This window comes from Symphalangus syndactylus, chromosome 18 (assembly GCF_028878055.3).
Source record: "Symphalangus syndactylus isolate Jambi chromosome 18, NHGRI_mSymSyn1-v2.1_pri, whole genome shotgun sequence".
Classification (NCBI taxonomy): domain Eukaryota; kingdom Metazoa; phylum Chordata; class Mammalia; order Primates; family Hylobatidae; genus Symphalangus; species Symphalangus syndactylus.
In genome coordinates this window covers 86,568,803-86,596,005 of record NC_072440.2, presented here as the reverse complement: position 1 = coordinate 86,596,005, position 27,203 = coordinate 86,568,803, and the positions used below count along the sequence as shown (strand labels likewise).

General features: G+C 40.7%; 1 protein-coding gene across 23 annotated transcripts in view; it reads right to left on the bottom strand.

Moving 5' to 3' along the window:
• Positions 1-27,203, bottom strand: part of DTNB (dystrobrevin beta) — a 306,511-nt gene that overhangs the window by 270,271 nt on the left and 9,037 nt on the right. For all 23 annotated transcript variants that reach the window (XR_010117241.1, XR_010117242.1, XR_010117243.1 and 20 more), the window contains exons 2-3: positions 14,654-14,721; positions 1,095-1,175 (exon numbers count right to left, since the gene is read on the bottom strand). Coding sequence is in view for 18 of the 23 variants with exons in the window: in XM_055253828.2 (XP_055109803.2) it covers positions 1,095-1,175; positions 14,654-14,720 (148 nt within the window). In the remaining 5 variants the exon portion in view is untranslated. The remainder of the gene's footprint in view (positions 1-1,094; positions 1,176-14,653; positions 14,722-27,203) is intronic.

Genomic DNA, 27,203 nt, shown 5'->3' with positions numbered 1-27,203 from the left:
GACTTGGAACCAACCCAAATGCCCATCAATGATAGACTGGATTAAGAAAATGTGGCACATATACACCATGCAGCCATAAAATACTATGCAGCCAAAAATACTATGCAGCCATAAAAAAGGATGAGTTCATATCCTTCGTAGGGGCATGGATGAAGCTGGAAACCATCATTCTCAGCAAACTATCCCAAGGACAGAAAAGCAAACACCACATGTTCTCACTCATAGGTGGGAATTGAACAATGAGAACACTTGGAAACAGGAAGGGGAATATCGCACACCGGGGCCTGTCATGGGATGGGGGGAGGGGGGAGGGATAACATTAGGAGATATACCTAATGTAAATGACGAGTTAATGGGTGCAGCACACCAACATGGCACATGTATACATATGTAACAAACCTGCACGTTGTGCACATGTACCCTAGAACTTAAAGTATAATTAAAAATAAATAAATAAATAAAAACTAAAACCAAGGTTTTTCAGTTCTAAGGTTAATGTTCTTTCCATTGTATAAAACACTTTTTCCACTGATACACACAAACACGAGAAAAGTACAATAATTCTGTCATGAGCTAGTTCATCTTCGTGGAAATAAAGAGAAGATTAAGTATATATACACACAGATATACATATACATATATACAGACACACACACTTTATTTTATAATCCACATAGTAGCAATTATTTATAGAAAAGGTTGATTCATGTTACATTAAGCTTAATCAAGAAAATCAATTCCAATTATACCTTTATCAAAAACATTGTTTTTCTTTTCCTCCAGCAGCTGATAAATTGTATTAATTTTGCATAAAGCATTTCCTTAAGAAAAGTGACAGAGAAATCAATTCTCCCATTTAAAGAACATTAATACTACAACAGCCTCAAAACTAGTTACATGACTGAGTTTGTTAAACATTTTGAAGGACAAAGGAGTAAAATGACAAGTTCTTCCATTACAAAGCTTACATACTAATAAATACTTAAGACAAAAATAATTCAATTAACATTACAATACAACTAAAAGATGTTAAAGTCTTTTCTAATATTGAGAACTCTATCCAGCTATCACAGAAATGAGTAGAAATGACTCACGGTTGCATCGTTTTTGTACAAATCGTAATTTGCAGGCTGTTCTGTAAGTTGATAGTCGTATGACATCAAAATTCTGAGCACCTGAAAAAAGGCAAACAGAAATGCTCAACTAGATTTACCATTTAGTTTCCAAACGCTAGGAAGTGACTCCATTCTACTGTATTGCCATAGTATACCAGTCAGCTAGGACTTCTTCTGTTTAAAAACGGAGGGTCAATTAAAACAACAACGGAGGGAGAAAAGGATAGGAAACACGTGCATCGCCAGTACGTGCAGGAACTCTGCTAGTCTTGCTCCTGATATCCTGTCTGCTCATCGGAGAAAACTCCAGGGGGAGGAAGGAACACTTATGAGGTGAGTGAGTGAACTATATGATTAGGAAAGGGGAGTAGGGTGGCATCATGAGAAAGACCCAAGCCTAGAGTCAGAAAAGCTGCATTCCTGTCCCAGCCTGACCAACCACAGAAAACGACTGTGGCCATGCCCCGTGACTGTGACCATGCGGCATGCCTCTGCACATAAGTGTCCTCATTTCGGAAATGAGGGAACGGACTGGCTGCCTGAAAGGTCCCCTTCCAGGTCTGTGGCAGCCTGTATTTTCCAAAAAAAAAAAAAAAAGCCAAAACAATATTTCCAGAACAGTATTTTATGTGCTTCTAGTACGTTGTCCCTCTCCATCAAGGTCTAGAGATTCTTTCCTTCCATGTGAATCTGACCAGGACACTGTGACTGCCTCGCTGCACAGAATATGGCAGAAGTACAGTGCGGGACTTCTGGAGATAGATGATAACAGACAGCATAGCTTGCTCTGCTCTTGCTCTTCCGGGATGCTTGTGCTGGGAGCCCAGATGCCATACCGTGAGAAGCCCAGACTGATGTGGAGAGGCCACAGTGAGAGGATCGTACAAAGAAGAACTGAGTCCACCAACCAAACCAGCATCTACTGCCAAATGCGCAGGTGAGCGAGCCTTCAAATGATTCAAGCCCTGAGCCTTTGAGTCTTCTGCTGAGACCTCAGGCATCATGAAGCAAAGTCAAGACATCAGCACTGAACGCTGTTCTGAGTCTAGACCCAAAAAATGCATAAATAAAATAAATGACTGTTTGAGGGGTAAGCAATATATGGCCAGAGTAACTAGAACAAAGCCTAAAATTATATATGAGTCTATAAATCACATTTTGTTCTCAATTGCTGCAAATGAAGTCTCCTTGAATTTTAAGGCCACTTTAGGTAGGGTTGTCCCCCAATGTGAGATTTATTTCACCTATCCTGCCTTTATAAAATCTGGCAGCAAGTTTCGACTCAATAAGGGGACAGAGAACTGGCACAAATCATCTTGTACCAGTATTTATAGGTATCTCTCATTTGTCTTCATTACATGGTATGGGGGCGGGGGCGGGGGGGAGGTGGTTAAAGGAAGGATTTTTCCAGGTTTTTGGTTGTTGTATACTGACCAAAAAGTGAAGGTTTATCTTAGTCTCATTTCAATCAACCTTCCTCTTGATGTCATGATTAAAATTATTTCCTCAGGTGATACCTGGTTCTCACAAAATATTTATCCCTCTCTATATATATATTATTCAGTCCCACTTTCTCTTTTTAAATATAAAAGCTTTATTAAAATATAATTCAAAGTCTAGGTGCAGTAGCTCACACCTGTAATCTCAGTACTTTGGGGGGCTGAGGCAGGAGGATGAGTTGAGCCCAGCAATTTAAAACCAGCCTTTTTTTGGCCGGGCGCGGTGGCTCACGCCTGTAATCCCAGCACTGTGGGAGGCTGCGGCGGGTGGATCACAAGGTCAGGAGATCAAGACCATCCTAGCTAACATGATGAAACCCCATCTCTACTAACAATACAAAAAATTAGCCAGGCGAGGTGGCAGGCACCTGTAGTCCCAGCCACTTGGGAGGCTGAGGCAGGAGAAGGGCATGAACCCGGGAGGCGGAGCTTGTAGTGAGCCGAGATTTGGGTACCGCAAAAGATGGAATACAGCAAGCATCACAAAAGTCCAAAGATAACTATAATACTTTCGGAAAATGATAAGCTCCATATGCTCCAGCCAAGTTTGCCAGAGATCTCTACGCTGAAGTTTCAGGTACAGTCAAGAATCAAGGGTCACTCTGCTTTCCTTTGCCATTGTTCCTTATGAACATGCATCACCCTAAAGCCCAGTGGAAAAAGGGTAGAGATTAGTAGGATGGCACACAATTCAGAAACTCTAGGGAGCCGTGCCACAACAGCATTTTGGAAATCTAGTAACACTCCGAATCCCAAAATAATTTGTAAAGAGTTAGATGCAAATAATAGCCTTAGAATCTTATTAAAATCATATTGTGCCAACATTCTACTAATCAGATTCTAAAACCTCCCATGTGTCTGCCTTTTTCTGAAGCAATCATCTTTCCTGGTTTCTTAGAAGGAAAGTCCTCATCCATTGCCTCAAAGGATATTTTATTTTATTTATTTATTTTTTGCCCAGGCTGGTCTCAAACTCCTGAGCTCAAGTGACCCTCCCACTTCAGCATCCTGAGTAGCTGGGATTACAGGCACAAGCCCACCATGCCTGGCAACTACTCCTTGCAAAACTCCACAACTACTTCTAAATATTTCTTATTTGAGATATTGGCCCAAAGCTGATTCCCACTGACAGCTTCCTATATTTCGTGTAATCGTGCTTTCATGAAAAAGGATACAGTTCTACTCTGTTAACATGTTGAAGTAAAATGCAACCTCAGATGAGCTTTTAGTGCACTGCAAACACCTTTGATTTCCAGACAAGGGAAGAGTTTTAGAAAAATGACAAATGTAGAAGCCAGATCAACTTCAAAGTCTCTGTGTTTGTTTGTTTGTTTGGACGGAGTCTCGCTCTGTCACCCAGGCTGGAGTGCAGTAGCATGATCTCGGCTCACTGCAAGCTCTGCCTCCTGGGTTCACGCCATTCTCCTGCCTCAGCCTCCCGAGTAGCTGGGACAACAGGCACCCACCACCACGCCCAGCTAATTTTTTGTATTTTTAGTAGACACAGGGTTTCACCATGTTAGCCAGGATGGTCTCGATCTCCTAACCTCATGATCCACCCACCTCGGCCTCCCAAAGTGCTGGGATTACAGGCGTGAGCCACCACACCCAGCCCAAAGTCTTTTTATGAGTAAAAAGACATAAATAATAAAAGTGAGATAAGTAACAGCCAATTTAGAAAGCCTGTGCGTATGTGTGTGTGTATATGTGTATGTGTGTGTGTTGATAGGAGAAGGCAGGATATGAAGCTAAATCTGCTAACTCCAATCATAGTGAAGATCATATGATTCCAGGGGTTAATTAGTATCATCTGATCATAAGCATTGCCTGGCACTATTCTCAACGTATAAAATTCCAGGTCCCACTGCAGATCAACTTCCTGAAACAAAATCTCCAGTGAGAAACCCTGGGACACTATTTTTTTTTTTTTAGACAGGGTCTCACTATGTTGCCCAAGCTGGAGTGCAGTGGTGCAATCTCAGTTCACTGTAGCCTTGACCTCTCGGGCTCAGGTGATTCACCTCAGCCTCCAGAGCAGCTGGGACCACAGGTGTGTGCCACCACACCCAGCTAATTTTTAGTATTTTTTACAGAAATGGGGTTTCACTATGTTGCCCAGGCTGGTCTTGAACTCCTGAGCTCAATGGATTTGCCTCCCTTGCCCTTCCAAAGTGCTGAGATTATAGGCATGAGCCACCACGCCTGGCCTGGAATCTTCATTTTTAACAAGTGCCCCAATAGAGTGTTTTTGGGTTTTGTTTTTGTTTTGAGATAGAGTCTCGCTCTGTCACCCAGGCTGGAGTGCAGTGGCACGATCTCGGCTCACTGCAACCTCTGCCTCCCAGGTTCAAGCGATTCTCCTGCCTCAGCCTCCCGAGTAGCTGGGACTACAGGCGTGTGCCACCACGCCTGACTAATTTTGTATTTTTAGTAGAGACGGGGTTTCACCATGTTGGTCAGGCTGGTCTCAAACTCCTGACCTCAAGCAATCGCGCCCACCTCAGCCTCCCAAAGTGCTGGGATTACAAGTGTGAGCCACCACGCCCGGGCCCAGTAGAGTTTTATAATCAAGTTAGGTTCAAGAAACATAACACAGTACTACCCAGCTCAACTAAAAGGTATGGCTCAGGCACACTCTTCAAATTTCACCTCACACCCAACTCCAATCAGTCTGGACTGCACGGAATCACCCAATTGCACCCAGTCCTCTCATCTCGGGGCCTTCACAAGTGCTACCGCCTCAGCCCTTCCTTCACCTCCTCAGACTAACTCACCCTGGGCATGGCTTCTCCCAGATCCCTCCTGAACCCCAGTGCTTTCCCCATGTGGCTCCTACTGCACTGTCATTTCCAGGAAACGAAGTTACATGAAGGCAAAGACCATTTGTTGTTGTTTCTGTTCACTGTTCAATGCTAACTAGAACACAGTAAAACTAGCACCTGAAATAGTTATTGAGTGAATAAACATGTTAAAATTGGGAAGTTGTGTTGCTAGTGCAAAAAACTCTGATCTACTTTCTCCTAAAAATATACAAAATCAAAAAGTTAGACGAACTGTAGATACAATTTTGGACATTAGCAAAGAAAAGCTGACAGAGGAGGACAATCAAAGTAGAAGGGAAGCCACCTCCTTTTAGTATTCTGTGTATTACACGCCCATGCTTTTAGTATTATTCAGGCAGGACAGAGGACTCCACACTGTGTTCTGGGAAGCCATGGGTTTTGAGGGAGGTGCTCAGCCAATCTGTCAGAGGCATTTGAACCAGAGCAACCCCACCCTACCTAGGGGCTTGGTAAAATGAGGCCAAGACGAACTGGGCTGCATTCCTAGACAATTAAGGCATTGTAAGTCACAGGATGAGATAGGAGATCGGCCCAAGATACAGGTCATAAAGACCTTGCTGATAAAATGGGCTGCAGTAAAGAAGCTGGCTAAAACCCACCAAAACCAAGATGGTGAGAAGAGTGACCTCTGGTCGTCCTCACTGCTACACTCCCACCAGGGCCATGACAGTTTACAGATGCCATAACAACGTCAGGAAGTTACCCTAGATGGTCTAAAAAGGGGAGGCATGAATAATCCACCTCTTGTTTAGCATATCATAAAGAAATAACCATAAAAATGGGCAACCAGCAGCCCTTGGGGCTACTCTGTCTATGGAGTAGCCATTCTTTTATTCCTCTACTTTCTTAATAAACTTGCTTTCACTTTACGGACGCGCCGAGAATTCTTTCTTGCGCGAGATCCAAGAACCCTCTCTTGGGATCTGGATGGGGACCCCTTTCCTATAACAAACCCATGGAAGATACAGGAAATAAGTGTATTTTGTTTAAAATGCAATGCAAATGGGGAGAGGAGGAAAAAAGGAAAAAGGGATAAGAGATTATAGAGCTAGAAGATGTAAGTGTAATATAATGCTAAATTGTCTGAAATTTTTCACAACCATTTATGATTGAAAAAATTTTGGGGTGGGTGTGGTGGTTCATGCCTGTAATCCCAGCACTTTGGGAGCCCAAGGCGGCAGAATCACCTGATCAGGAGTTTGAGACAGCCTGGCCAACATGGTGAAACCCTATCCCTAATAAAAATACAAACATTAGCTGGGCATGGTGGTGAGCACCTAAAATCCCAGCTACTGGAGGCTGGAGCCTGGGCGACAGAGCGAGATTCTGCATCAAAAATAAAAAAATGAGAAATAAGAAATTTTTCAACAGATTATTAGTCCAAATAACTAACACAAATGACTTCCTTATCTTTTTCTTTGCAATAAGAATAAAAACCCTGGGGGACAGAGATGAGGCCAGAGGTCCCACCAGAGAGGAAGATACAAATACAGCCAAGACCACTGAACACTGTAAAGATGATTCTCTCAGTGGGTGAACTAGGAAAAAAAGAGAAAGCATCCCACAAAGGGAAATGCTGGGGACACAAGCCTTTCTCCACCTTGATTTAGACTTACATTTATCTGAATTTAACAAAAATAAGAATAATAGCAAGCAAAGAAAGTGGTAACTAAATGGCTGGGCACAGTGGCTGATGCCTGTAATCCCAGCACGTTGGGAGGCTGAGGCAGGCAGATCACTTGAGGTCAGGAGTTTGAGATGTGGCTGGCCAACTGGGCAAAACCCCGTCTCTACTAGAAATACAAAAATTAGCTGGGTGTGGTGGTGCACGCCTGTAATCTCAGCTACTTGAGAGAGTGAGGCAAGAGAACTGCTTGAGCTAAGATTGAGCCATTGCACTCCAGCCTGGGTGACAGAGCAAGACTCCATCTCAAAAAAAAAAAAAGAAAAAAGAAAAAAAAAAGAAAGTAATAACTAAATGGATTGGACTACAAAAAATAATAACAAAATCTAATCTGTGGGGTAAAAAAGAGATTTTATTTTTGAACAGGGTCTCACTCACCTAGGCATTGGAGTGCAGTTTCACAATCTCAGCTCACTGTAACATTGACTTCCCAGGCTCAAGCAATCCTTCCACCTCTCAGCCTCCCTAGTAGCTGGGACTACAAAAACATGCCACCACACCCGGCTAATTTTTGTATTTTTCTAGTGACAAGGTTTCACCATGTTGCCCAGGCTGGTCTCAAACTCCGAGGCTCAAGCAATCCACCTGCCTCAGCCTCCCAAAGTGCTGGAATTACAGGCATCAGCCACTGCACCTGGCCCTTAAAAAAGATACTACTAATAATGGTATAAATTTCATTAAGGGGGTACCCTAAAATATTCCAATACCCTCATATTTGAAAAAAGTTACAAATATTGATAAGCTATATTTTAATTGATGTTAATATTTCTAGGGTAAAGAACAGAAAAATATACAACTCGCAACCAAGTAGAGGGAAACAATGGGATGGAAGGAAGAAAGAAAGCTCAATTCCTCTAAGACGGGGAAAGAAAGGACAAAATTGAAGCACAAAATATGATGGAAATGTAAACCAAAAATAAAACCCTAAGGCCCCCCAACCATCTGAGTGGACTTCCTCCTCAGCCAGGCCTCTTCTAAAATTTAACCTGAGAGACTGTTTTAGGCCATGATAGGAAGTTGGGATCAAACATGCCTCACTGTACCTCTTGGGCATTATAACAACACAGACTTCAAGCCTAATAAGAAACATATTGGCCAGGCACGGTGGCTCACGCCTGTAATCCCAGCACTTTGGGAGGTCAAGGTGGGTGGATCACCTGAGGTCAGGAGTTTGAGACCAGCCTGACCAACATAGTGAAACCCCATCTCTACTAAAAATAGAAAAATTAGCCAGGCGTAGTGGCAGGCGCCTGTAATCCCAGCTACTTGGGAGGCTGAGACAGGAGAATCGCTTGAACCCGGGAGGCGGAGATTGCAGTGAGCCGAGATCATGCCATTGTACTCCAGCCTGGGCGACAGACTAAGACTCCATCTCAAAAAAAAAAAAAAAGATACAAGAAACTTATTACAACCTATTCTCTCTGCAGCCTGATACCTGGAGGCTTCATCTGTATGAGAAAACGTTTGTCTCCACAACCTCTTATTGCAACCCAGACATTCCTTTCTATTGATCCCAGGTCTTTGGATAAACTCAACCAATTTTTAACCAGAAAACTTTTAAATCTACCTATAAGCTAGAAGGCCCCCCACCTCATCCCTTCAAGCTGTTCTGCCTTTCTGGACCAAACCAATATGTTTCTTAAATGTATCTGATTTTAGTCTCACGCCTCCTTAAAAGGTATAAAACCAAGCTGTATCCCGACCACCTTGGGCACATGTTCTCAGGACCTCCTGAGGACTGTGTCACGGGCCATGGTCACTCATATTTAGCTTCGAATAAATCTCTTCAAATATTTTACAGAATTTGACTGTTTTTGTCAACAGAAAATATGAAATATATGAGTACTCATTAAAAAGGCTAGACAAAATAAAGTCTTCAGTGACAAGGCAAAGACTGTCATATGAGTTTTTTTTTAAATATTCTAGCTTATGCTACTTACAAGAGACAAAAACGTAAGAATTAAGAAATTTAAGTAAAAGAATGAAAAGACACATACTGTATTAAGTATGCTAACTGAAAGAAAGCCAGCATTAGCTCTATCAATATGCTACAAAATAGACTTCAAAGCATCAAAAGCATTACTAGAAAAAGAGGGTAACTATATAATGACAAAGGATTCACTTTCCTAGATAGACATAACATTTTAAAGGTACATGTATCCAAGAATTAAAGTTTTAAAAGCTAACAGAAGTACAGGGAAAAAATTAATACTCTTGATTAAAGCAGAAATATTTAACATCTTTCAGTGATTAAGATCAAGCAATCAAATCACCAAGGACAAAAAAGATTTTAATGAAATATGCAAAAAGCTTGATCTAAATAATGCAGAAATCATACACATTATTTTCAAGTACTCATGGAATATTTGGAAAAACACAAAACATAAATTAACAAATTCAAAGATTCTAGATCTTCTCTCATTTCCTGACCCAAAACCCAATTAAGCTATACAGGTTTTTTTAACTAAAACATTTACTTTCAAATTTAAAAAGATACTCCAGCCGGGTGCGGTGGCCCACGCTTATAATCCCAGTACTTTGGGAAGCCGAGGTGGGAGGATCACTTGAGCCTTGGAGTTCATGACCAGCCTGGGCAACAGAGCAATGCCCTGTCTCTATCAATCAGCCAATCAACCAACCAACCGATCAATAAAAAGATATTTCTAAGTAATTAATAATAAAAATTAGAGGAAATAGAGAACTGATTATGAAAAATAGTAAATATCAGAACACTTGGGATGCAAAAAAAAAAAAATCACAGGAAAGTTTATTCTTAAATGCTTACATAAGAAAAAAAAGGCTGAAAACAAATGGCCTTAGTAACCCAACATAAGTTGTTGGAAAAATAACAGAATTGCCTAAATAGGAAGAGGAAAATAAATAGCACAAATGAGGCAGAGAACAAAGATACACAAAGAGGACCTATAAAGCCAAAAGTCAGTCCACTAAAATTGGCAAACTTTAGAAAAGACAAAATAAAATCAGAGTCTCTGAGCATGGAGGCCTGGTATCAAGTACTTTGTATAATCAACTGGAGAGCTTTCATTTTGGCACCAGAGTTGAGGATTACTCTTCTCACCTGTCACCTTTCATTTTTCTTGGTGATTTTATATCATGTAAGAATCATAAACTACCCATTTATTTCTATGTAATATATTCCATTCTTCTCTTAATAAATATTTATCAAGGCACCACCATCATAAACAGATGTGATCCTTATTCTCATATTGCTTAGAGTCTAAAAGAGAAAATATTAAGCAAAGAAAGAATAAACTAATTTCATCGCTGTTCATAACAGAAAATGTAAAGCTACTGTCTAAAAACATAAAGGCTTAAGGATATTATATAAAGTCATAATAGTAAAGGTAACACAAGGTTGAAAAATACAAACTATATAACAAACCTGCACATGTACCCCCTGAATCTAGAAGTTACAATTATTTTTTTAAAAAGAGCTCCAAAAGGAAATATTCTAAAAACTAAGTTTAAAAAAATAAACTATTTAAATTACTAAATTATTATGACTGCTTTTATGCTACAATGGCAGAGTAGAGTAGTGTGACAAAGACCTCATCATACAGCCTGCAAATCCTAAAATATCTACTTTCTGGCTCTTTAAGAAAAAGATGGCTGGCCCCAGCACTATATTAACAGAGTAAAGAGGAAATACATTCATCTCAAGGGAAGTAGAAAACATCTGATAAATTCAATATTCAGTTATGACTTAAGAAAATAATGATAATGATTCCTGGCAAATTAGGATATATTAATTCTTTCACCTTTATCTGGTTAACCTGTAGCAATCATCACTCTTAACAGTGTAATATTAGAAATATAGAAAGAATAGAAATATTAGAAACATTCTCAGGAAAATTAAAAACAAGACAAGGATGCCTGCTATCCTTCCTATCTTTTTTTTTTTTTTTTTTTTTTTTTTGTGAGACAGAGTCTCACTCTGTCGCCCAGGCTGGAGTGCAGTGGCGCGATCTCGGCTCACTGCAAGCTCCACCTCCCGGGTTCATGCCATTCTCCTGCCTCAGCTTCCCGAGTAGCTGGGACTACAGGCGCCTGCCAGCACGCCCAGCTAATTTTTTTGTATTTTTAGTAGAGACGGGGTTTCACCATGTTAGCCAGGATGGTCTCAATCTCCTGATCTCACGACCCGCCCGCCTCGGCCTCTGAAAGTGCTGGCATTACAGGCGTGAGCCACCACTCCCGGCCATCCTTCCTACTTCTCAATATAACCTCTGCGGCCCTAACCAGTACACTAGGTCAAGAAAAAGGTATAAGGATTACAATTATAAAAGGAAGAGTCAAAATTGTCTTTCTTTAAAGATGGTATAGTTACTGGCCAGGCACGGTAGTTCATACCTGTAATCCCAGCGCTTTGGGAGGTCAAGGTGGGAGGATAACTTGAGCCCAGGAGTTCGAGACCAGCCAGCCTGGGCACCATAGTGTGAATCCATCACTACGAAAAACAAGAAAATTAGCCAGGCCTGCTGGCACACGCCTATAGTCCCAGATACTCAGAAGGCTGAGGCGGGAGGATCAATTGAGCCCTGGAGGTCGAGCCTGCAGTGAGCCGTGATCATACCACCGCACTCCAGCCTGAGCAACAGAGCAAGACACAGTCTCAAAGAAAAAGAAAAAAATTGTATAGTTACCTACCTAAGTAGAAATCTATAACCATTAAGGCTAATAAGAGTTGAGAAAGAGTACTGGATTCAAAACTGACATACTAAAATCAACATACTAAATGATACAACTGAATAATGGCTGGAAAAAGGTGATTCTGGCATCCATAGGAAGTAGTTATGCTGGAGTTTCTGGTTGACATTGCTGGAAATGAGGGGGTGGGGCTTCCAGCAGCAGATACTATAGTCATCCATGCAATTCTTCCTCTGAAGAAATATAGGAGACTCAAGAAGTCATACTTACCAAACGTCTCCCAGACTGACTGTTATCCCTAAGTCAGAGGATGATAATTCATATGAGGTTTCTGTGTAAGAGTAGTAACATTCACAAAGAAGTAAACCCAGTTCTTGGCAGGACTACTTCAGATCTCTACCCCATCACGCCTGCATGCCCATGTGTATTTACTTAAGGCACCTCAGCCTCTTCTTAGTATCAGGAATTACTGTGTTTGTGTATTTGGTTTCCTATTTTGTCTGCTTCCCTTTACTAACATGGAAGTTTCATGAAGTGAAGTCAGGGACTGTGTTTTGTTCTCCTCTGTAGCCCTAGCACCCAGAATAGTGCCTGGAGCATAGTAGATCCTCAATAAATGCACTAAAAGTTGAAAGGAGAAGATGACCCCTATGCTGAGTTTTGAAGGGTAGGCAGGAGCAGTGTGCTGGGTGGTGGAGGCAACAGTATTGTGCAAAGGCAGAAAGGCATGAAACCACATGATCTGCAGGAAAGCCAATTCAGTATTGCGGGGAAGTAACATGCAAGGCACGTGATGGGAAAAGTGGGAACTAGTGGGCAGAGCAAAAAAGGGGCCAGAAGGGCCTTGTTTGGCATTCTTAGGAGTGGGGTCTTTCCCATTAAAGTGATGAGAAGCAAGTAAAGGAATGTAAGCAAAGAAGTAGCACAGATTTAGGCCAGGCACAGTGGTTCACGCCTGTAATCCCAGCATTTTGGGAGGCCAAGACAGGCGGATCACTTGAGGTCAGGAGTTTGAGACCAGCCCGGCCAACATGGTGAAACCCCATCTCTACTAAAAATACAAAAATTAGCCAGGCGCAGTGGCGGGCACCTGTAATCCCAGCTACTCACGAGGCTGAAGCATGAGAATCACTTGAACCCAGGAGGCGGAGGTTGCAGTGAGCTCAGATGGCGCCACTGCACTCCCACCTGGGTGGCTGAGTGAGACTCCCTCTCAAAAAAAAAAATAATAATAATAATAAGTAGCACAGATTTAAATAGTTCAATCTGGTAGCTGATCATAGACAGCAAATTTGAGAGGGTCAAGACTGGAAGAAGAGATCAGGAAATTACTGCTTTAGTTCAGAAAAGTACAAATGATTAAAAAAAATTAGTAATAAAAGCAACCATCCATATGAAGTACGTACTACTTACTTCATACTTAAGTATGTGAGTGTCAGGCATTGTGCCAAGTGCTTTATTCACATTATCTCATTCAATCTTCACAACAATTCTATGAAGTCAATGCCATTCCTACTTTATGGATGAGGAAACAGAGGCCCAGAGAGATTAAGTTAACTTGCCTAAGGTTATTCAGTCAGGAAGTGAGGCAGCCAAGATCCAAACTAAGCAGTCTAACTGCAAAGCTGAACTCAAAGCTGCTGTGGTGTGACGAACAGATTCAGACTCATGTACATAGTAAAACTCAGATGCCTTCTGATTTCTTCGGAGGTAGAAGGTGAGGTGGAGGGAAGTGACTCCAAGGTGTCTGGCTTGGATTACTAGCCATTAGAAGCTCCGAACTACAAAAGTCCTTAATGATCACCCAGTTGGGCTGCCTATCCAATGCCAAAATTTCTTCTTTATCACCCCCCTAATAAATAGTTATCCAGCCTATGACTGACAGGACAACACACGGCTTAGCTGAGTCAAACACTGCCTACCATTATCAAGACCCTAAAGATGTCAAATATGTTGAGAGTTGGGTCTTCTGAGACTTTTACCCACTGATTTTCATATTGCGATATGCAGAATTCTAGAATTCTGCAAGGACCTCAGAGGCTATCCCAGGCTGGCTCCCCTCTCCTGCTTCAACCAAGCACTACCAATCTTATAATACTCTTACGTTAAGGGTCCTTGCAAGATTTCACTGGGGGAAAAAAAGAGTACAGTACATTTGAAAGGTTTCATAATCACTGGTCCAGACCAATTGCCCGTATTTCATGACAAAGGAATTTGAGGTCCAGCAAATGCAACCTTGAGTTGGTCAAGGTCACACGGTCATGGTCACATAGACAAGTAGTCACAGAGCAAAACAATCCTGCAAGGATTGGGAACCACCCCACTTCTCTCAGCCATCTTCTTCTCTCTGTTTGAACTGTATACAACAATGTAAATTTTAACAGAATATTTAAAGTTAAAAATATATCAAAATACACATTCACTCTTTTTAGTTTTCCAATAGCTCTACGTGTCGCCCTAACACTGAGTCCTCTCTGTCTCAGAACTGGTATCTAGTGGAAGGTAATTTATATAATGTATTCATCATTAATCACCACCTGCAAAGTTCATGGTAACAATGGAGTTACAGCAAGAGATCTAAATTGACTGGCATGGTACAAAATCACAGACATTCTAGGTAACATTTCTGCCTTATTATTTATGGCCTTGTCTAAGAAAGCAAGCCAATTCTGTTAAAATACATACTTTGGCTTGGGGTCCTTCAACTCCATGATTCTTTAACTCTCATTCTTCCCTCTGTAAAGCTTATAACATAAAAGTTGTAACTGATTAAAGCTATGACTTGATCAAAAAAAAAAACCACACAAACATTCCCGCACATATGAACAAGGACTCAAGACTCACGCATTTCTATGAACAGCTGCCTCTTCTCTGCCATGGTCTTCCGCTTGTTCCCACTTTCCTCAATCATCCTAGAGACAAAGAAAGATATAATAAACCACTGTATAATTCGACAATTCAATCAAGTGCTAATCATTCTACTGTGAAGAGGGACCGGAAACTAAGTTGCAAATGCACATTTTAAGACAGTATCAGTAAAAATAAACTGGAAACCTGATTCAGAAAAAGATAAACCACCGTCCTTTTATTTGATAGCTTCTAAAATATTAGTAAATCAATACTTATATGAGCTCATACACTTGCTTACTGTGCTAAAAATATGGGGATGTCTTACTTCTAACTTTGATTATTTTCTCTGCAAAGTCCTGGATTAGTTGAGGTAACTTCCCATATCTCTACTGTTTTATACAGATAAACATGTTACTAAATATAATTTAGAAAATAAATGTAATGAAAGGCTGTAATAAAGGACATAAGAACAGTTAGCTTATATTTAAAATATACATGAATATTCAATTTCACATTAAAGAAATCAAGTATTAATCCCTGGTATGGTCTGGCTGTGTCCCCATCCAATTCTCAACTTGAATTATATCTCCCAGAATGTCCATGTGTTGTGGGAGAGAGGTAATTGAATCATGGGGGCCAGTCTTTCCCGTGCTATTCTCGTGACAGTTAATAAGTCTCATGAGATCTGATGGGTTTATCGGGGTTTCCGCTTTTGCTTTTTCCTCATTTTCTCTTGCTGCTGCCATGTAAAAAGTGCCTTTCACCTCCCACCATGATTCTGAGGCCTCCCCAGCCATGTGGCACTGTAAGCCCAATTAAACCTTTTTTTTTTAAAAAAAAAAAAAAAAAAAAAAAGAAAGAAAGAAAGAAAAGAAAACTGTCCAGAGCTTTCTTTCTTTCTTTCTTTTTTTTTTTTTTTTTGAGACAGAGTCTCACTCTCTAGTCCAGGCTGGAGTGCAGTGGCGCGATCTCAGCTTGCTGCAACCTCCGACTCCCAGGTTCAAGCAATTCTTGTGCCTCAGCCTCCTGAATAGCTGGGATTACAGGCACGCGCCACCACGCCTGGCTAATTTTTGTATTTTTAGTAGAGATGGGGTTTCACCATGTTAGCCAGGCTGGTCTCGAACTCCCAGTCTCAAGTGATCCGCCCGCCTCAGCCTCCCAAAGTGCTGAGATTACAGGCATGAGCCACCATGCCCGGCCCTGTTCAGAGCTTCCTTCCAGACTCAGTGACCTGGGACTGCAGTGTGGGAAGAGGGCAGATGCGGTTCATTCACCTGCTGTCTTAGACCTTCCCAATGTGCCTTTTACTCCTGCTCTTGACAACTGCCTTCTGTATCTTTCCTTCACTTTCTTCTACTACAGATCATTTTTCTCTTTTCCCCTCATCCTTCCACGTGTAACATCCTCCAGCTTAATCACCAAAATGCTACCAGGTAGATATAATGCCCATTTTACAAATGAGGAAACAAAAGTTCAGAAAAGACAAATCACTTAATCAAGGCTACAGGGACTGATAAGCAGCAGGGCCAAGAGATTCCAAAGCTCGTGTTCTTTCCACCACACTGTACTCCTTCCACTTTAAAGCAATATAACTCCCTGCTCACAAAACAAACTTCTGAACTACTCTAGGTGAGCTCTGTCATAACACAACCACCTTTAGAGATTGGCCTGGTTCTCAGCCAGGGACAATTTTGCCCCCATGGGACATTTAGCAATATCAGTTTTGGTTGTCACAACTGGGAAGGTGCTACCGGCATCTAGCAGACAGAGGTCAGGGACACTGCTAAACATTCTACAATGCACAGGAGAGTATTCACAACAAAGAATCATCCAGTCCAAAATAGCAATAGTGCTGAGGCGGAGAAACCCTGAGACAGACCATGTAACGGAATTTTAAAAACAGTAAACATTCGAAAACAGCCAGTATTAAATTTAGCCACTTGTTCAATATGATATTCAACAGCAAAAGAGTTGACATCCTGAATTCTAACAATAGTTTTCTTTAACTAGCCTTGAAACTCATCTTGTCACTCAATTTCTGCATCTCAAGTTCATCATTTGTCAAATGGACATAATGGGGATACGTTTTGGGAAGCAATGTGGAATATCAAAAGAATGAGTGTTTTAGTCAATTAAACTAAATTTCAAATACTCGCTCCAACACTTGGACCCTGGAAAAATTACTTAATCCTTCTGAATCTCGGATTCACCATGTGTAAAACTGTGATGATCACGAGCACCTTCCTCATGGATTGTTGTGAGGACTCACAGCAAATGCCTAGAACAATTCCCAGCACACAGTCAGTGTTCCCTAAGTGTTAGAATGGACCAGCACACCAAATTGATGCTAAGAAAAGTCTGTTACTCAACAGGAGCCATAACACTGACATCATCTGCTGACTGAACAGGTGCAGCAGACCCTGCCTTCATTCTATCACCAGGCTACGCTAAGGTCTAACTGTCCAGTTTCTAGTTGCCAGCAGCTGCATTTCTTTGCCTGAAGACAGACTGTGCTAAAAATTAGACCCAAGTTCCGACTGTGAAAGCAGGCAAATTACAAAGATTGAATTCACAGTCCTGATAAGATTCTTCTGAACCTTCTAGGCCAGAAGCGGCTTTCTTCCTCTTACTACAAGAGGGCGGTCTCCCCTGACTAAAAACTATGCAGAGGTCTCAGCTGGGATGCATGCCTCCAAATATGCCTACCCTTCTGGAGATATGTGCCTACCTCCCTCACTGCTTCTAGGCTAACAACCAGGCATTGTCAGAATAGGGAGGTACTGGCCCTCCTTTTGATGAAAGCATTGATTCACCAACACAGTATGATATGATGAGATGTACTGGCAAGAACTGGAAGAACATACCTGGATCTTGAGAGTACTGAACTTGGTGGTCAAGTATAAGGCTGGCAAGGAAACGTCTGTTGATATGGGCCACTCTTCTATGACTCACAATTTAATGTTCCAAAAAGGGCATCTGGAGCCAGTCCTAACATGCTACTAGAATGGCTCATTTAAGGTGGAAATAAATGTTTCCAATGATGTCTTAAAGGAAATAAACTGAAAATCCCGGAACTGCATGGCAAGGTATTAAGGAAGGAGTCAAAAGAGTGTCTGTATATCCCCTATCCCCTACCAGATACACTGGCCTGACAGCACCTGAGAGCTTTCTCTAACCTCGAGTCCATTTTGTTCCCTGCATGGCAGCACACCTGACATGTTGCAGATCTACCACCTCCTGAAAACAATCTTAACCAATAATTGAAAGAGATGGTATATAAATACCCCAACTACCTTTCCCCTGAAGGACTATAAGACACAAGTTTCACATTCGTTCCTGGAGTTTCTCAGTGGGAATACTGTGAAAAAAATCAGTACCTGGCTTGAAAACAAATCTTGTATTTGCAATCTTTGCTATCTTCCCTCTCCTATTTCACTTCCCACTCCCCTACTGGCTTTTCCAAGGATAACCTCCAAAATAAAATTCTTGCACTTAAATTCTTGTCTACAAGTCAGCTACTGGGGGAATTAAGGCATTAAGTAGTTTCATTTCAAGCAATCTTATAATTCAGGGTACATAAAATCCAAATTAATGGGATACACAAAAACTGAGATTGCTATAAACCATTTCCCTAGGCCCAGTCAAAGGTGACTCCATGCCAGTGCTTTAAGTACACTAATGCCTGTATCTTTGTAATTATGCTTTTAACAGTCCCACACCTAAAAAGGGTATATCTACTCCAATACCACAGCTGATGAGATGCCCTTGCCATTCTGATATAATCTTGAAGGCGAATGCTACCATGAATGTAAGTACATCTCTCTACTTCCTTCCACTTGAACTCCTAGCACTCTGCCTTTTCTTAGCCACACAATCTAGAGATAACCAACATCATTACCTTCACACTAACTCTAATTTCAAACCCTGCCATTTCCTTCCTCATAATCATGCTCATATCCACCCTCTTTTCCCATTTCAACTGCCAAAATATTTGTCCGCACTAATGCACAAATAAAATTCTATGACCTTGTGATCTCAGAACTCTCCACTGCTGCCTTCCTGTAGTTCATCCTGTGGGCATACAGAGAAATCCAGTAGGCACATTTATTGAAACATGTCTGATCTTCAGTGGATCCAAATCACTGCTTCATTTCACCCAATTTAAAGAACCAGAACACAGCTTCAGTCTATAAAGACCAGGGTCCTAGCTATGCAAATGTAAGCAAAGTTTCTTAAATCTAAAAGGGTTGAAACTTGGCCAGGTGCAGTGGCTCACACCTGTAATCTCAGCACTTTGGGAGGCCGATGCAGGCGGATCACTTGAGGTCAGGAGTTCAAGACCAGCCTGGCCAACATGGTGAAACCCAATCTCTACTAAGATACAAAAAAAATTAGCTGGGTGTGGTGGTGCATGCCTGTAATGCCAGCTAACTGGGAGGCTGAGGCAGGTGAATCTTTTTGTTGTTGTTGTTTTTGAGACAGAGTCTCGCTCTGTCACCCTGGCTGGATGGAGTGCAGTGGCACGATCATGGCTCACTGCAAGCTCCGCCTCCTGGGTTCATGCCATTCTCCTGCATCAGCCTCCCAAGTAGCTGGGACTACAGGCACCCGCCACCACGCCCGGCTAATTTTTTTTGTATTTTGTAGTAGAGACGGGGTTTCACCTTGTTAGCCAGGATGGTCTTGATCTCCTAACCTCGTGATCCGCCCGCCTCAGCCTCCCAAAGTGCTGGGATTACAAGCGTGAGCCACCGCGAGGTTGCACTGAGCCAAGATCGTGCCACTGCACTCCAGCCTGGGCAACAGAGTGAGACTCCGTCTCAAAAATAAATAAAGGGTTGAAACTGAAAGTTCCTAGAAGAGGCTGTTTAACATCCTCAGCCCAAAACAAAACCAAATGAATGGGTTTGGAAAGCACAACCCATGAAATAAAAAAACAACAGATTGGATTTTATCAAAATTAACTGCCCCACAAAAGATACTATTAAGTGAATGAAAAGACAGGCAACTGAGTGACAGAAAATATTTTCAAAACACGTATCTGATGAAGTACTTGTATACAAATTATATAAAGAACAGTGGGCACGGTGACTCACACCTATAATCCCAACAGGATTTGGAAGGCTGAGGTGGGCAGATCACTTCAGCCCAGTAGTTCAAGACCAGCCTGGGCAACATGGCAAAAGCTCATCTCTACAAGAAAAATACAAAAACTGCCAGGCAGGCTGGTGCACACCTGTATTCCTGGCTACTCAGGAGGCTGAGGTGGGAAGGATCGCTTGTGCCCAGGAGTTCAAGGCTGCAGTGAACTGTGATCACACTACTGCAATCCAGCCTGGGTGATGGAGAGAAACCCTGTCTCAAACAAACAAACAAACAAACAAAACTCATAAAACTCAATAACAAAACAAGACAACAGCTCAATCAAAAACAATCAAAAGATCTGAACAGAAATCTTACCAAAGAAGATACACAGATGGTAAATACGCATAGGTGTTCAACATTTATTATTTGGAAATTACAAATTAAAACAACAAAATAACACTACATACCTACCAGAATGGTTAAAATAAAAAACAACTGACAACATCAAATGCTGACAAGGGCCGGGTGCAGTGGCTCACACCTGTAATCCCAGCACTTTGGGAGGCTGAGGTGGGTGGATCACTTGAGGTCAGGAGTTCGAGATCAGCCTGGCTAACATGGCGAAACCCTGTCTCTACTAAAAGTACAAAAATGATCTGGGCGTGGTGGCACACACTTGTAGTCCCAGCTACTCAGGAGGCTGAGGCAGGAGAATTGGTTGAACCTGGGAGGTGGAGGTTGCAGAGTGCTGAAATCGCACCATTGCACTCCAGCCTGGGCAACAGAGTGAGACTCCATCTCAAAAAAAAAAAAAAAGAAAGAAAAAAAAATGCTGACAAGGATGCAGAGGCAGCAGGAACTCTCATCATTGCTGATGGGAATGCACAAGCAGTCACGATGTAAGAAACCTGGCAGTTTCTTATAAAGCTAATCATAGTCTTATCATACGATCCAGTAATTGCACTGCTAGGTATTTGCTCAATTGAGTTGAAAATTTATGTCCACACAAAACCTGCACCCAAATGTTTACAGCTTTATTCTTGATTGCCAAAAGCTGGAAGCAGTGATGATGCCCTTCAATAGGTGAATGCATAAATAAACTGCTATACTTCATAAATGGAATATTGTTCAGCAATAAAAAGAACAAAGTATCAAGCCATCAAAAGACATGGGGGAACCTTAAATGCATAATGCTAAGTGAAAAAAGCTAGTGTGAAAAGGCTACATACTGTATGACTCCAATTTTATGACCTTCTAGAGAAAACAGAACTATAGAAACAGGAAAATGATCAGTGGTTGCCAGAGGTTTGTGGGAAGCAGGCGGTGAACTGAGTAGGTGAAGCACAGGGCAATTTTTAGGGCAGAGAAACTATTCTGTATGATTCTGTAATGGTGGAAACATGACGCTATGTATTTGTCAACATCGACAGAACTTTACAACACAAAGAGTGAATCTTTAATTTTTAATCTTTTAACTTTTTATTTATGTATTTTGTACAGACAGGGTCTCATTATTGTTGTCCAGGCTGGTCTCGAACTCCTGGGCTCAAGCGATCGTCCCACCCCTGCTTCTCTAAGTTTCGGGACTACAGGAGTGAGCCACCACACCAGCCACAAAGAGTGAACCTTAATGCATGCAATTAAAAAAAAAAATCAGAAGATCCCTGAATGAAATGCTGAATGTGATACAGCAATCCAACTGTATTACATATGTATGAAATGACCTCACTGAAGAGGGTGGGGGAAAAGGTAGTGACAAGGTAGTGGAAGTACTGAGCAACACTATCAACCAACCAGAGCTAATTGACATCTATAGGACACTCTACCAACAACAATGAAATGTACATTCTTTTTAGGTGCACATGAAACATGTACCAAGAAAGACCAGATCTTGGGCCATAAAACAAACAGTAACAAATTCAAAAGAATTAAAATCAGACAGAGTATGTTATCTGACCACAATGGATTGAAACTAGAATTCACTAAAAGAAAGAGACATCAATGAAACTAAAAGCTAGTTCTTTGAAAAGATCAATAAAATTGATAAACCTCTAGCAAAACAGAGAAACAAAAAAAAGAGGGCATAAATTATCAATATTACTAATGAAAGAGGGGAAGTTATCACTATAGAACACATGAACATTAAAAGAAACTCCATAGAAATATTATGAACAATTCTAATCTATACATATAACAACTCAGATAAAACTGACCAATTCCTCAAAAGCTAAAAATTGCCAGAACTCGCCCAGGGTGAAACAGATAACCAGAGTAACCCTATAATTACTAAAGACATTGAATTTGTAGTTTAAAAAAAAACCTTCCGTGAAAGGAATCTGTAAGCCCAATTCTACAAGATCCCTTCCAGAAAACAAAAGACAAGGAAACACTTACCTACTCATTTTGTAGCCAGCATTACCTAAATAACAAAACCCAACAAAGGCAGAAAAAAAGGAAAACTACCAACCAATGTTCATGAACATTGTTCATTCATTTTCACTGCAAAAGTCTTCAACGAAATACTAGCAAATGAAGTCCATGAACGTATGAAAACTTACCACAAAACCACAGTAATAAAAAAAAACAGTGTAGTACTGGCACACGGATAGCAATAGGAATCAATGGAACAGACTGAGAGTCCAGAAATATATCCTTACACTTATGGCCATCTGATTTTCAACACAGGTACCAAGACAATTCAATAGAGAAAGGATAGTCTTTTCAACAAGTGGTGCTGGAATGAAACTGCAGTATATTCATACTAATCGTGGCATACACATACAATGGAATATTGTTCAGCCATAAAAAGGAATGAAGTACTGAAGCATGCTACAACATAGATGAACCTTGAAAACACTATGCTAAATGAAAGAAGCCAGTCATAGAAGACCATGTATTATATGATTCCAGTTCTATGAAATGTCCAGAATAGGTAAATCCATAGCAACAGAAAATTAAGCATTGGTTTCCAGGGGTTTGTGGAGGGTTGACAGGGGGAAGGTGAATAGGGAGTAACTGCTAATGAGTACAAGGTTCTTTTTAGGGATGATGCAAATATTCTGAAATTAATAGTGATGGTTGCACAACTCTAGAAATATACTAAAAACCACTGAATTGTAGGTTGACTTATATGGTATGTGAATTATATCTCAAATAAGTTAAACAGAAAAAAGATATCTTACTATACATAACCCTTGGGTAATCGTTTTCACGAAATATTATATTGCTAAGATTCACCCTGTTGTTCATTCTTTTTTTTTAATGCTGTATAATTCCAAAACTGCATTTTAATCTACTCTCCTGCTGATGGAAATCTGAGTTGTTTCTAGTTTTGTTTTCTTCTATCGTGGACAGTGTTGCTACAAACATTGTTGTACCTGTCTCTTGCAGCACAAGGTCAAGAGTTTATCTTGGGTGTGTATCAAAAACAGAATTGCCAAAATGTTTTTTAAAGTGCACCAAAGTACATTCCTGTCAGTGATATATCAGAGATCCTGTGAATTCACAATCTCTCCAACACCTGGTCCACCAGGCTTTTCAAATTTTGCCAGTAGCATGGGTATATGATATCATCTCATTGTGGTCTTGATTGGTATTTCTTTGATCACTAATGAAGGTGTCCATCTCTAATATGTTTACTGGTCATATGTGTTTCCTTTTCTGTGAGGTGCCTGTTTATGTCTTTTGCAATTAAGCTTTTGTTACAGCAGTCTCAAAATATCTTTTAATCTCAACATAGGGAAGGACTTTCTAAGCAAAGGTTTGCCTAAGTTAAATTACACTTTAAGTATCAAAACTCATGAGAAAGATGAAAAGACAAGTCACTAACTGGGAAAAGAGATCGGCAATGCATATAACCAACAACTGGTATCCATGATATGCACAGAACTTGTGCAAACCGGCAAGAAAATTTGACCTAAGATATAAGCAGGCAATTCACAGAAGAGGCAACAAAAATGGAAAACAAATACATAAAAAGTTGCACGTAATAACTCAAGACTAAACTATAATACCTAAGGATCCACAGTTGTGGTATAAAACCATAAAGAAATCCGAGGAAGGGATTACTATACAAATCAGGACAGTGATTGCTTTGCGGGGAAAGGAAGGGGCTATGACTGGGATGAGGTACACTGAGGAGCTTCTAAAAGGGCTGGCAGAATTCTATTTCTTCACCTGGGTGAAGACGACAGAAGCGTTTGCTCTACGATAATTCACTAAGCTATGATTTTTTTAGTATCTGTTTAATTCTGTAACACAAAATTTACAAAAATATAATTTACCCATCACACACATCGAATGAAAAAAATGAGTCTGAAAATACCATTTATATTGGCAAAAATATGAGGTGACATGAATTCTCATATATTGCTGGTGAAAGCATAAATATAACCACTCTGAACAGCAAAAGCAGTATCTAGTAATATTAAAAATGGATATAGGCCAGGCGCAGTGGCTTACACCTGTAATCCCAGCATTTTGGGAGGCTGAGGCAGGTGGATTACCTGAGGTCAGGAGTTCGAGACCAGCCTGCCCTACATGGTGAAACTCCGTCTCTACTAAAAATACAAAAAATTAGCTGGGCATGGTGGCAGGCGCCTGTAATCCCAGCTACTCGGGAGGCTGAGGCAGGAGAACTGCTTGAACCCAGGAGGTGGAGGTTGCAATGAGCTGAGATTGTGCCACTGCACTCCAGCCTGGGCGAAAGAGCGAGACTCCGTCTCAAAAAAAAAAAAAAGGATGTATCTAATTACCCAGAAATTCCCTTTTTACAACTATGTCCTAAGGAGACACATACAAGAATGCTTATGATGATATTGTTTGTAAACACAAAATCAGACACAATCTAAACGTCCATCAACAGAAGCATGGGAAAATAAAATTATAGTATAGTCAATCGCACAATAGAATAAAGCAGGGTTACATTTATCGAGATGGATCAATTTCACAATATTAAGTGAAAAAAGTTACAAGAGAATACATAAAAAATAATATTATTTCCATAAAGCTTAAAAACATGCACATTAACAGAAGCAGGACTGGGACTATGGTGAGGTGAACGAGGTACCTGGGGCATAAAATTTAAGGAAGCATCACTCTGGGGGTCATGGCAAGCCCATGACTGAGGGGCTCCTTACATTGGGGACCTAGGTGCCTTCTCATCTCACCCTGGCCCTGGCCCTGAATATAACATACAAATATACAAATACATACATACATACATACACATACACACACACATACACACACACAGCAAAAGTATAAAGAAGTATATGGAAATGGTAATCATCAAATTCAGAAAAGTGAGTATCTTTGGGGATGGAAACAGAATCGTGACCGCAGAGGTATACCAACTCCACTGGCTATATTTTCTTTATTAGGCTGGGTTCTAGGTACAATATAGTCTTTTTTGTGTGTGTGCTCCATTTATTTAAGTGGAAATATATTGTTTTAAATTTTACTTTAAGCTCTGGGATACATGTGCAGAACGTGCAGGCTTGTTACATGGGTATACATGTGCCATGGTGGTTTGCTGCACCTATTGACCCGCCATCTAAGTTTTAAGCCCTGCATGCATTAGGTATTTGTCCTAATGCTTTCCCTCCCCTTTCCCCCCACCCCCGAACAGGCCCCTGTGTGTGTTGTTCTCCTCCCTGTATCCATGTGTTCTCACTGTTCAACTCCCACTTATGAGTGAGAACAGGTGGTATTTGGTTTTCTGTTCCTGTGTTAGTTTGCTGAGAATGATGGCTTCCAGCTTCATCCATGTCCGTGCAAGGACATGAACTCATTCTTTTTTTTATGGCTGCACAGTATTCGATGGTGTATAAGTGCCACATTTTCTTTATCCATTCTATTGTTAATGGGCATTTGGGTTGGTTCCAAGTCTTTGCTATTGCAAACAGTGCTGCAATAAACATACATGTGCATGCATCTTTAGAGTAGAATGATTTATAATCCTTTGGGTATATACCCAGTAATGGGATTGCTGGGTCAAATGTTATTTCTGGTTCTAGATCCTCGAGGAATCCCCACACTGTCTTCCACAATGGTTGAACAATATATTATTCTTCATGTTTTATATGTACTATTTCTTTATAACATTTTAGATATCTACTTTTAGTATATTCTCTGGTAAGTCTTACCCTGAGTGTTTTAGCCAGTTGGGGGGGGGGGGGTGGGTGGGTGGGGAGGAGCGCAGTTCTCCACATATTTTATTATTGAAACAGAGTATACCAAATACCATAAGCTCTGTACTTTTATCCAAATATACATGAACTTTCATGAACTCTATAATTTGGTACAATAGCCATCATTTCAAATCTTCAGCAACGTGTTCTACCAGTATCTCAACAACAGTTGCTAACAAAGGATACATTTCAGTTTTACACCAAACTCAAACTATTTATCTATATATTATTTCAGCCACTGTTACCAAACAGGAAGAACAAGAGTTTATGGCTTTTTGTCTTTTATTCCTAAACCTCAAAAGGAACTTCTAAAAATTTATTATTAAGCTTAATAACATTTTAAGGTACTGGATTACGACTGACAATCACTGAAAAACATCAATAAGTCTGTCTTTATATTCTGAATGCTTAGTTTTTAAATATCTCAATTTATAACATTAGCCCATAATATCATTAGTAAATACCTTCAGGTACAATGTACTCAACAGTGTATATAAATCCATATTTTAAATAGCATTTTTAGTAATTCTAAGCTATTTTTTATTACTGCTTCTTCATCAATCTGATGAGATCACCATTGTTTTTATATTTTGCATTTGACTGACAAGTTCATAATATAAATAGAAGTATCCACTCTGTTTCTTTCTGGCTGTTGACGTGTGTTTGCATTATTACTTCAATCTTCAGTTGACTCTGAAACGTCAATCTGCATTTTCTTTGCAGGAATCTTTGTGAGCCATCTGTCTATTTAGCAAGGTTCATTTTATTCAAATCAGGTAATATGATCTGGAAGACCACTAAACCCAGCAGAGGTGAACTAAAACGTGCTAAAACAATATAAGCAGGTAAATAAGGAAGATCACAGTATCAGCCCCTCCAGGCGGTGGGGTTCCCTAGCTTACCGTACCTGACAGACATCATCAGACACACAGATGAAGTAAAGTGTCAACCTATAGGTCAAATACTGGTAAAACTTGATTGCTCATATTTTCTTGTAACACCCTGCCTAGAGGCTCATTTTACATACCTCCCACTTTGGAGACTATTGCTCTTTTTAAAAGTAGGTGAGAAGACAAGACTGTGCTGAGCTTGAGGAGATTTTCAGGATTAGGGGTGTTAGAAGTAGAGAGGAAACTAAGAGTCTAAGTGGTCAGGTAACTTGGCCTGAAGTTGCAAAGATAGGAATCTGTGGAGTTTTGACGATGACGATGCTAAAGCGGTAGAGCCCATTTTCTTTCTACTGTGTCACATCGCCCCCTCCAGGG